A 12,001-nucleotide genomic window follows, 5' to 3' on the forward strand; every position below is an offset into this window, starting at 1 on the left:
TAAGTCATCAGTATCTAGATAAGAGTTTAAACTGTGAAAGGAAGGGAGACAGCCCATGGCCAGTTTTATAGAAAGAAAAACAGCAAGGGACCAAGAATGCATCCATGGGTTGTACAACATGGTAAGCGAACTAAATGCCACCGAATTGGACACTTACAAATGGTTAAAGTGGCAAATGCTGTGTATATATATTTTTTACCATGCTTTTTAAAATGAGAAAAAAGTAGGCACTTTAGGTATAGCTTAGGGGACTCTACTCACTGCTCTGTGGTGATCTAAATGGGAAGGAAATTCAAAAAAAGAGGGGATATATGTATATGTATCATGGATACACTTTGCTCTACAGCAGAAACTAACACAAAATTGTAAAGCAACTGTATTCCAATAAAAGTTAATTTTTAAAAAGTATATACCTTGCTTTAAAAAAAGAAAAAGATCCATGCTGCCTGCTGATATTTAAGGGACTGCATGCAAGGAAAAGCCCATGAGGAGGTGGGCAAGGAATAATCAGAGATGAGAGGTGGGAAGCTGAGGAGAGCCACCCCAGATGCCAGGGCAACAGAATTCCAATAAAATGCAGGGTGGGATGGGCAGTGTATTAGATAACGGCTAAAGTTACTTCCAGAAATAACAGTCAAGAATATATAAGCTCTGGGAGAGAGAGAGAATGAAAAAGAGAGAATTTTGGCCTCAGGGCTTGCCCTTCCAGAACTTCTCAGCAGTAATAAAATGACTTAAATTTCATCTTTCAAAATAAAACTTGCCCATACTCTGCCAGTTTTGTCTGGGCAGGAAACAGAGCTCATACCAGCTGCTGAGGGTGATTCGAAATTCCACTTCAGAGCCCTGGAATGTGACACCTCCCAAGCGGCAGCCTCTGCCTAGGGAGGGAGGGGGTAGAGCAGGGGGTACGGAGCCCTTCGGCCTCCCTTGGAGAAGCTGACACTCCCGCCTGACTTGTCCACCCTGTCCCTGGTCCCTTTGTCTCTACACATCTCCCTGTCCGACGGATGGCCTCTTTACTGTTTACAACAAGCGAGTTGCTGTGAGATCTCAAGGTCATGGACTAGAACTGCCCCTGGCCAAAGGGCTTCTTTCCCTTGAGTGCTTTCTGACAGTGCTTCAAAGACAGCCTTGCTCAATACCAGGGATAGAGGGACGGAGCCAAAGATGGAGGCAGGAGAGGAAGAGGGACCACTGGGTAGCCATACACCATAGCAAACACGCCTAGTCGTGTCCTGGAGTGCCCTGCGGCATCATCATTTCCCAGCTGAATCCAGGGAAGCAGCCTCTCCAGCTTTTAAAAAGATCTAATGGATCATCAGCTGTTTTCCTGTCATATTTTTGGCAGAGTTTGGCTGATAGCCCTACAATGTGGCAGAATAAACCTGCTAATTTATTCTTCAGGTTAAATGTTTAAAAGACAGTCTCATCTAACCAGGTGAAATAATCTGAGTATCTTCGGTAACTCAGTGATAAAGCTGAGGATCTGTAAAACCTAGCCTAGATCCTAAAACTGCAGGATCCTAGCCTAGATCCTAAAACCTACCACCCGTCAGGGAGGGCTCTCCATACTGCTTTATTAACAATTCCTATACACTCTTGTCAACATGTAATTGTTACAGTTTACCAGGGCCCTTCCTAAAAAGTGGAAGTGTTAGTCACTGAGTCCTGTCTGACTCTTTAGGACCCCATGCACTCTAGCCCACCAGGCTCCTCTGTCCCTGGGATTCTCCAGCTAAGACTACTAGAGTGGGTAGCTATTCCCTCTCTAGGGGATCATCCTAACCTAAGGATCGAAGCTGGGTCTCCCACACTGGCAGGCGGTTTCTTTACCATCTGAGCCACCAGAGAAGCCCTAGGGCCCATACTAGGGTAAGTTAAATGATACTGAGAGGTCACAGTTCTAGGGGCAATAAAGCATGTGAACAAACAGAAATAAGACCCTCAGCACCGTTTATGAAAGCCTTTGTTGTTGTGGACTGGAGACTGAGGCTGAGGGGACAGCAATGGGCTAGAAACTGAAGCCCAGGATTAAACAGACTTGCCGGCCTCCTCTCACCTGGGGCTTGTCCAGGGAAGATGCAGAGCTTTGGGGGAGCTGATGAAGTTTAAGTTTCCAGGATCCTCATTTGAATGGGTTCCTCCTAGCCCTTTTAAGGCCCCAGGAGGGGAGGGGCGCTTATAATTATGAGTTCATATTTTTATTCTTTTTCTTAAAGAGGACTCCCCAAATTGTATAAGCATCAGGCCTCACACAAAACCAGCCTGCATGGAGCTGAAGAGGAGCTGTTCCCAGTGGGTAGCATGCTCCCAGGAGAGGAAGTGGAGAGCAGAGGTTCATGTTCTCTGTGCTCTGGTCCTGTTTACTGATTGGAGAAGGAAATGGCAACCCACTCCAAGAGTCTTGCCTGGGAAATCCCATGGACAGAGGAGCCTGGCGAGCCATAGTCCATGGGGTCACAAAGAGTCAGACACCCCTGAGTGACTAAGGAAGAAAAGCCTGGAGTTGTGCACAAAGCACCCTCAACAGAGAAAGACACGCGGGGGCGGGGGGGGGGGGGGTGGTGGGGGGCGCGGAGAACACACCCTCCCTAACTGATCCAGAACTGAAGACACTTCATTGGCTACATGTTAATAACCCCATGCCTGGACATCCCAGTCCAAACCCACCTTGAAGATCTGAGTTTCTTAAACTTGAGCTTTCCCCAGTTTCCCGTGGTTCCTCTCAGTTTTACCCTCCTCCCTTTACCCGGGCCAGCAAGCAGCTAAGACCTATATAGAAGTCTCTGGAGTCAGGGAGAACAACAGGCAGGGTCCCACTAGAGGCCATCCCCTTGTGGGGACAGGTTTTTGGGTTTGTTTTTTTTTTTCTCCTTTTTTTAAAAGATATATTCAGAGCAAACAAACAAACAAAAAAGCAAAATATCAAGACAGAAAGGAGCAGTGGTGCTTAATGCTCTCTTGCTTAGAAGCTTGCCTCCCTTCTATTATACAAGATCTCTCATGCTCCACTACTGTGAGTCAGAAATCCAGAATTACTAGAAACCGACCATGTGAGAGATGCCGTCCTTATTCAAGTTTCCAAATCTATACCCTTGAAAATAATGCCTCCTTGTTTTAAAAGACACACCCTCATTTGGTGAGCTGGGAACAAAGGAACTGACAAAACCATGAAACAGGGATTTGCCTTTCAAGCCAGGACTACTTTAGAGCAGGTTATCCTGACAGAGAATGACCACAGGAAGGAGCAGGTGAGCACCCTGCCCCTGTATGTAATATACCATATCTGCTTCACTGCAGGCTTCTGTGAGCATGTGACACCTCAGTATTCACAGGAAAAAAGGCATGGAACTACTACTCGTTGAAAACGATATATTGTTGTTGTTGTTGTTCAGATGCCAAGTCGTGTCCAACTCTCTGCAACCCCATCGACTGCAAGCTCCTCTGTCCTTCACTATCACCTGCAGTTTGCTCAGATTCATGTCCATTGAGTTGGTGATGCCATCCAACCCTCTCATTCTTTACCTCCTCCTTCTCCTTTTGCCTTCAATCTTTCCCAGCATCAGGGTCTTTTCCAATGAGTCAATTCTTCACATCAGGTGGCCAAAGTTTTGGAGCCTCAGCTTCAGCATCAGTCCTTCCAATGAATATATCTCCTTGCAATCCAAGGGACTCCCAAGTCTTCTCCAACACCACAGTTAAAAGCATCAATTCTTTGGTGCTCAGCCTTCTTTATGGTCCAGCTCTCACATCTGTACTTGACTACTGTAAAAACCATAGCTTTGACTATATGTACCTTTGTTGGCAAAGTGATGTCTTTACTTTTTAATACGCTGTCTAGGTGTGTCCCCCTGCACCCCCCCCCCCCACCAGCTGGAAGTACCTTAGGCTGCTTCCATTCAGCTCTACTCACAGACCCCAGAACCCCCAACCTCCTGCTGAAAATGTTCCAAACTAAAGGGCTATGTTGATTTATTAAACTTTGTTTTTATTTTTTTAATAAAATAAGAATTTAACTTGTTGGATGTTAACTTGTCTGCTGCTTTCTTTTCCCTCAGAAAGCTCTTTAGAAGTTTCTAGAGAATTACATGCAGAGGCTTCCCAGCAAGGACAAGTGTCAAGACAGAGTTTGTAGGGCAGGTCAGCTTCTGCTCTCACTTTGTGTCATAAAATCAGGTCCAGGCAGGTCCCTCCCCAGCGTCAGAGAGAATAGAGGCTACATTTGCTTCCAGGCCTGGAGGCTGGCTGATGTGGCACTGTGAGTGGTGGGGAAGCCAGCTCACCCCCTGCCAGCTAGTCATCTAAGACAGGGCCGGGGCAGACACATTTAGGCACTGCCCCAAATGGCCCCGCTCAGCCCCATAGTGGAGGCCATGTGGGCCCAGGGGTATTTCCAGTCCTGGTCACCCTGTGTCTGGTGAAGCGGAGAGCAGAGGCCGAGTCCACACAGACTGAGTCAGACTAAGAGCGATGGTTAAGCCCATGACCCTCTTAGGCTCCAAGCCAGGAAGAAGCTTTGGGGAGGCAAGCAGTGGGTAACGCAGTAACCTGGGACACAGGAGGGCTGGTGGAAGGCCAGAACGCAAGGAGCCAAAGAAGGTGGCACCAGAACAGAACAAAAGAGGCAGCTTATGGGCCACCAGGCTATACTCTGGGCTCTGGAACATTCCACATGTCTCCTGGCTCATGGCAGAATCTTAACACCCAAGGGAGCTCTTCATCTTGGGATTTTTGAAGATACAAAAGGATTAGTTTAGAGTAACTGAACCAACTTCTGGAATGAAACAAATAGTGCAGGTGTGTATGTATTTCTCTACTACATTCTGATATATATTCAACAAGGTAACACAGTCTCCTAATATGAATTGTCATGAGGTAATTGATTAAAACTCTGACCCAAGCTCATAAAGGGCAAGCAGGCTCTGCTGTGGCCCCCATCCCTTTTGGACTTTACTCTGAAATACACTTTCACCATGTGAGACTCCAATCCGCCTGGAGCCATGTGGGTGAACTTCCGTCAGAGCAGATGTAGCAATTACAAACACATTGTCAGTCTCTGACGTGGCTACTTATGGCTACTTAATGTTTAAAGTATCGCTATTTCTTAAGTGAATCTTCTATAAATCTGATATTACAGTATAATGGTGAAGTAGAAGTGGGCAAAGTTCTAAAATCGGACTGTGAAGGTTCAATTCCCAGTTTTGCAACATTAAAATTGAGGGCATGTAAATGTCTGTAAGAGTCTTGGGTCAGTCACGTACCTTCGCTGAGCCGTTCATTTAGTTACATGAACTCATGCATATGTAGCACTTGGCCTAGTGCCACGAATGCCAATAGCACACATTAACTGTCAGCTGTCATTAGTAAAATTAGTACAAACACATCCATGACAATGCATGGTCACTCAGAATGAGTGACCCTATAAAGTGTTATCCTAAAAGACTGGACCGAACTGCAGCAGCCCTCCACCTGGGCCCTTGACCTCCAGTCTTTCCCTCCTCAGGTCCATACTCTATGCATTAAAAGCATTTGCTTTGCAAGAAACAAATCTGATCACATTACCCTCGGGTTGAAACCACTCAGTCTCAAGATAAAAGTCACACTCTTGGCTTGGCCTCTGACACGGGAGATCCCACCTGCCTTCTACCCCCACAATAGGCACTTTGCGTTTGCTTTCTCTGCAGGAATGCCAAGCTGTCCTTCACCCTGCAGAGTGAGAGTCTAGTGTCACTGCCTCTGTGAAGAGCTAGTTCCAGGCACTTGGTTCTTAGCATCTGCAGAGAGCAGTAGCCTGCTGCTTCAACCTGTAGGCTGAGCAAGAAAGTGGCTCAGCTGTTTTGAAATTTATTTTATTGACATATAGTTGATTTACAATGTGTTAATTTCTTCTATTCAGCAAAGTGATTCAGGTTTGCACACACACACACACACACACACACATATATAGATAGATAGATACATAAATATATGCATTCTTTTTCATATTCTTTTCCATTACAGTTTATCACAAGATATTGAATAAAGATCCCTGTGCCATATAGTAGGCCCTTGTTGTCTCTTCATTGTCTGTATAACAGTTTGCAGCTGCTAATCCCGATCTTCCACCCCATCCCTCCCCCACCCCCCCTCCCCCATGGCAGCCACAAGTCTTTTCTCTATGTCTGAGTGTGTTTCTGTTTCATAGATAAGTTCCTTTGCGTCACATTTTAGATTTGACATATAAGTGATATAGGAGGGTATTTGTCTTTCTCTGTCTGACTTACTTCACTTAGTATGATCACCTCTAGGTCCATCTGTGTTACTGCCAATGGCACTATTTCATCCCTTACGGCTGAGTAGCATTCTATCATATGTATGCACCACATTTTCTTTATCCATTCATCTGTTGATGGACATTTAGGTGGTTTCTTGATCTTACCAAATGACCCAGCCTTAAATTCTGGTTTTTCCCCTGTGAACCGGGGCGTGGTTCTTTTCCTATGTTTGCCTCAGTATGTTTATCTGTAGAATGGGAAGCATAATATTATTGAATCCATAAGGTTGTTAATGAGAATTAAGTGAACTGACATATAGAAAGGATGTTAATACATAGAATGGACAGTCCCTGGCACACAGTAAGTGTACAGTATTAGCTGTGCTAATGACAGGTATTATTATCGTCATTACATTATTACTATTGCCCCAGAATGTAAGCTTGAAGAATTGAGACTGTCTACATAGTTCACTGCCTGGCACATAAAAGCTGCTGCATGGGATTCACAGGTATAAGAGAACGAATGGTGGTTACTGGTGGGGGGAGGGGTAACAGAGGAGGGAGGGAGCAGGAGGTGCAAACTACTGCGTGTAAGATAAGCTCTAGGATGTACTATCAACACAGAGAGTAGAGCCAAGAGTTTGTAATAACTGTAAATGGAAAGTAAACCTTCAAAATTGTGTAACATTTTTAAAATTTTTTAATAAAATTTTTAAAAAAATCCAACAAATTAATAAGTAAAAGGTGCTGTGTGTACAACTGTTGAATGGCACACAGGCCCCTGCGTATGGGTAACAGTTGATACATGTGCCTCAGCAGACTGTGAAAACCCTGGTTCTCTCTAATTAGTCCTTACCCCAGAGATCCGCTCAGTGGGCACAAGACAGACCAACCATAAACGTTTGCTGAATGAATCCATGAATGAACCACTGAGGTTCATGTTCATGCAAATGTTATCTCCTTATAAAACGTGAATCTCGGGTCTAAGTTTACCAAAAATGCACCCCCTTTGTTTGATGGTGACTCTTTTTGCACTGGATGTTTGTATATAATGGTTGCCGGAAGATCTTGAAAACAAGGCAGTGCATTTGGGGAGTTTATTGGGGGCTGCATCCAGAGCAGGGGTCAGTCCCTTCAGGACCTCCCTCCCTGCTACATTTCCTCTCCCCCAGCATCCCCAGTGTACTCACCCCTGCCTGAGTCCCACGCTGTCTTCCTCCACTACAGCAGGGAGGCCTGGGGCTGGGTAGGGTCAGACCAAACCTGGCCAGAGGCAGGCCACACAGAGCTTTGTCTGAATCCAGGAAATCTTCCAGTAATGAAGCCTTCTGTCTTCCCATCTGGGCCCGGTCCTTCACCCTCCCCACTTCATAGGAAACCTTCTCCTTTTTCCAGAAGGAAATTTTTAAAAATCCCCCAAATACATCAGCCTTTCTGCTTCACTTCCTTCCTCTAGAGTGAGAATTAAATCAGAAGAGGAGAGACTGCGTATAAAGTGAATACATGTAGTCTGTAGTCTTTACTAAATTATAACTTAATACTGAAATACCAAAGGTCTATAAGCTTTGCAGTAACAAAATCACCTATTATTCCGAGTGCAAACAGATTTATGATATGAAATGGCCACCATATTTGCTGGCCATGTGGAAACAGAGAGAGAGTGAGTTCAGCTCAGCGTCTGGTTTGATGGCCTCCAAACCTCTCATCCAGTCATATCTGCTTTCATCTTACAATTCATTTTCTCCTCACATCCATGCACTGAAGCAGGTGAGGTTTAGTATCTCCATTTTATGGGCATGGAATGTAGGGATCAAGAGGGCTGTCTTTGACTAACGGTAAGTCTGGAAAACACCCATCGTTTCTTTGTGTCTTCCAGAAGAGCATCATTTTTTGCTATAGCTCATGCATAAATGTTGTGGTCCAGGAGCATCCTTGGGCCACTGTACCCTCTCCCCACCCACTGCCCAGCCCTGCACCTGCACCTGTGAGGTGCAGCTCCCTCAGGGACAATAGGGCATTCCCAAGCCTTGGCTTGGTGGGAGACAAATGTTTAGTTTCCTGGCTTTTGGGTCAAAGACGTTCCACAGAGTAAGCGATGCCTTTGAACAGCTTCCAGTAGCCCCTGATGAGCACTCAGAGTAAGGGTGAGTCACACCCCAGCTCTGCCATTAACCTACTGTGTAACCTCAGACAGGCCACCCAGCCTCCCGGCTCTGGAAATGGGTGGGAGGGAGCAGCTTTGAGAACCTGGTCACACTGTGAACAGCTTCCCATGAAGTCGTGTGCCCTAAAGTTCATGAGAGTCATTCTAGGAGGGTGACACCTTCCATCCAGCTGAGCCTGTCTGTGTACCCCACAGGTCCACCAACCCCGGGTGAGAGCCCCAGGGCCACGTGAGAGCTCACATCAAAGGGAGGATCCCCAAGTGCAGATTTTTAAAATACAGCTTCAGGAGTTTATTTTCTTATTATGCAATGTTAAAAAGGGAAGAGAACAAAGATAAAATTTTTTTTAATTACCATTATTAACCCACTACCCACAAAACCACCATTAATATTTTAGTAAATATCCCTCAGTCTCTCTCTCACTCTTGACACATATACATAAGTCCAGTCTTTATATCAGGAGTGTTTTCTAGGGTCATTTAGATATTATTTGCAAACATAATATCTACAGAGTAACTGACTGCATGGTGATTCTATAATGTATTATTAGTCATTCTTTGTTAAACATTTAGGTTGCTTTCGTTTATTATCATCATCCTTACCATCATCATCATCTGTGCAAACATGCCTGATTTTCCCAGGGAGGTGCTGAAAATGGAAGTGCCAGCTGTATTCAGAAGGGGTACCCATGACAATTAATACCTGTGACAACTTGCCTCTAACCCCTAGCTCCAAACATTGTGCCCCCTTGCATTCCCAGTAGCTGGGAAGGGAGGGAGATAGAAGGCACTTAAATCTGCCTCTTTGAACCAGCAGCCTCAGAATAACTGACACGCAGTCAATGAGATCTCTGTGGCTAAAAGTTAACCATCTCAGGCCACAGCAACTGTCATTTTGGGGACTGGCCTAGGCGTGTTTGGAAGTGGGCATAATTTGTCTTGGCTGCCTGTCTCACTGGCTCTGACAGCAGCATTGACTCAGCCGCCACACCCCTCTCCTCCCAGGGTCAGCAGCAGCTGCTTTACCCTCCATACCCTGGAATCCCTTTGCCCTTTATCACATCCTACCTGTGGGCTCTAGTCTTTGCTCGTGAATCTGTTCCATGCACTTATGAGACACAGGTTCAGGGAAGCAGACTGAGTCCTGAGAACTGTCTTGAGTCTAGCCCAGGTGGTGAGAGGAGCAGCAGATCCAGGGAGCAGAACTGTCACCGGGCAGAGGGTGATGGTCCGCAGGCAGGTAGGGAGTGGCAGAGGCCTTCTCAGCGCCCAGATGCATGAGCGGCCATCTGCTCTGTCTCTTGCAGGATCGGTCCTTCGGGATGTTGTTCAAAGAGAAGAACAGGGCCTCGCTGAAAAGAGGAATCCGTTTCTTATGAGAATTGACTACATAGAGTGTTGCCCAAAATGCTGAACAGAGTCTCAGCCATTTGCTTAGTGAGCTGTGCTCTTCTCCAGGCCTTAAATCTGCATATTGAGGATGGGAGTGTGGGGCGGGGGGACCGCAGGTGTTTCCTTGCCCCACCCAAGCTCCGTGCTGGTTGCACACACAGCCAGTCCCACTGCTGACCACCCTCTCTCTCGGCCCCACAGTCCGATGGCTCCATCCTGGCGATCGCCCTGCTGATCCTGTTCCTACTCCTGGCCCTGGCACTCCTCTGGTGGTTCTGGCCCCTCTGCTGCACTGTGGTAAGTGACTCAACCTCCTCCCCTGACCTTGGGCCTCTGGCCACTCAAAGCAAAGAGTGACACAAAGTTAACAGTACCACGCGCAAGGAAAGGGTGACAAGAAAATGTGTAAATAATTAAGAATAAATCTAGCGGTTTGGGGTACAATTAATACAAAATTGGCAAAATCTAACACAGTCAATAAAACTGAGTCATTAGGAGTTCAAATGGGTTAGGGAGTGAGTTTGCCAGTGGACATGCCGTTTGGATAGAACAGCTAGAGAGCTTGCTCTGGGTCCAGTGCCTAGGAAGGATTAGTAGAATACTGTAAATGATGAGGCTTAGTTGATATGCAACCAATACACATGAACGTGTGTGTGTTTGGTACATGTACATGTGTGCACACACATATTTGTTGAGTTGCACCAACTGATACTCTTCCAAAGCCAGCTTGGTCTTAGCAACTTGTCAGTTCATCCGAGAAAGTGACTTAGGCCTCCATTTTTAACAATACAGAGTGGCACCTACCTTTCATAGCATGCACCTGGGCTTCCCAGGTGGTGCTAGTGGTATAGAACCCACCTGCCAATGCAGGAGACATAAGAGACATGGGTTCGATCCCTGGGTCAGGAAGATCCCCTGGAAGAGGGCATGGTAATCCACTCCAGTATTCTTGCCTGGGAAATTCTATGGACAGAGGAGCCTGGCGGGCTACAGTCCATGGGGTCACGAAAGAGTCAGACAGGATTTACTGACTAAACAACGGCAACGATCAGTTTCTATTCCCTGGCCCAGAGACCCAAACAAAAGGAAAAGCCCAAACAACATACTATTCAAATGAAGAAAAACATTAGGTCTCACAGGTCTAGTTCTAGCACGCGCCCTGCCTTCTTGCACAGTCAGAGTGTGCACTGTAAAGCCAGGCAGGCTTGAATCAGCGCGGCTCTGCTGCTGCGGCATCTTTCATTCCCTGGATTTCAGTCCTCCTGTGGCCAGCCCAGGAGGGGAAAACAGATGATGAGACTCTCCAGGCCAGTTTGTCTTCACATTATCTCTGGAATGCCAACATTTAAGCACAAAGCACAAAGCTCCTAAAATCTGTGTGTGGAAATACCCTGGTGTTCCAGTGGTTAACACCGCACTTCTAGTGCAGAGGGCACAGGTTCAATCCCTGGCCAAGAAACTAACGTTCCACACATGCTCAGTACAGCAAAAAAAGAAAAAGTTGTTGTTGTTGTTGTTTTAATTCTGTGTGAAGAACAGAAACCCAAGACTCATGGAGCACTAGACTTGAACTGAAGGAGGAAATGTCTTCAAATGACATCTTAAGGAGATGGGAAATGGATGAGACAAGAAATTCAGCCAGGAAATGGATCCATGTGGCAAGGATTTCTGGAAAGTAAAGCCTTTGCACCAACAGAGGCCTCTGATGTGGACGGGAAAAGATGACTTTTAGCAGACAAGAATGTGTAGTGGGGAGGAACTCCAGACAGGTGCAAATCTTAGGTCAATTAGTGTAATCCAGGCTGGAGTGATTTCACCAAGATTTTACGCTGCCTTGGCCACAGCAGCCTCAAAAGTTAAATGTTTAAATACTTAAGGCTGCACAACCATTTTATTGTGAAGGTTAAAAAAAAAAAAAATGAGCCAGCCAGAGTGCTGTTTATGGTGATTCAGAAATATACACATTTCCAAGTTTGGAATCCTGGAGGGTCTCTTAAAGAAGGGGTGGCTGGTGGTGGTATTGGTGGCAGCCCAGAGTGAGCACCAGGGCTTCTGTTATAGTAGGCATCACCTTTGTTCACTGAGTCCCTTTAATTGTTAAAAACTGTTACTTCTGAGTGAGGGCAGCTAGAAACAATAAAACAGCCAAGCAGTACTCTATGACTTACTTGCTGTGTGATCTTGAGCAA

General features: G+C 46.0%; 1 protein-coding gene across 1 annotated transcript in view; it reads left to right on the top strand.

Annotated features, from left to right (window-relative positions):
* ANTXR1 (ANTXR cell adhesion molecule 1) overlaps window positions 1–12,001 on the top strand; it is a 261,100-nt gene that overhangs the window by 148,877 nt on the left and 100,222 nt on the right. The window contains exon 13 of the mRNA XM_052648002.1: window positions 10,014–10,109. Coding sequence (XP_052503962.1) covers window positions 10,014–10,109 — 96 coding nt within the window. The remainder of the gene's footprint in view (window positions 1–10,013; window positions 10,110–12,001) is intronic.

This window comes from Budorcas taxicolor, chromosome 11, assembly GCF_023091745.1.
Source record: "Budorcas taxicolor isolate Tak-1 chromosome 11, Takin1.1, whole genome shotgun sequence".
In the NCBI taxonomy this organism is placed as follows: domain Eukaryota; kingdom Metazoa; phylum Chordata; class Mammalia; order Artiodactyla; family Bovidae; genus Budorcas; species Budorcas taxicolor.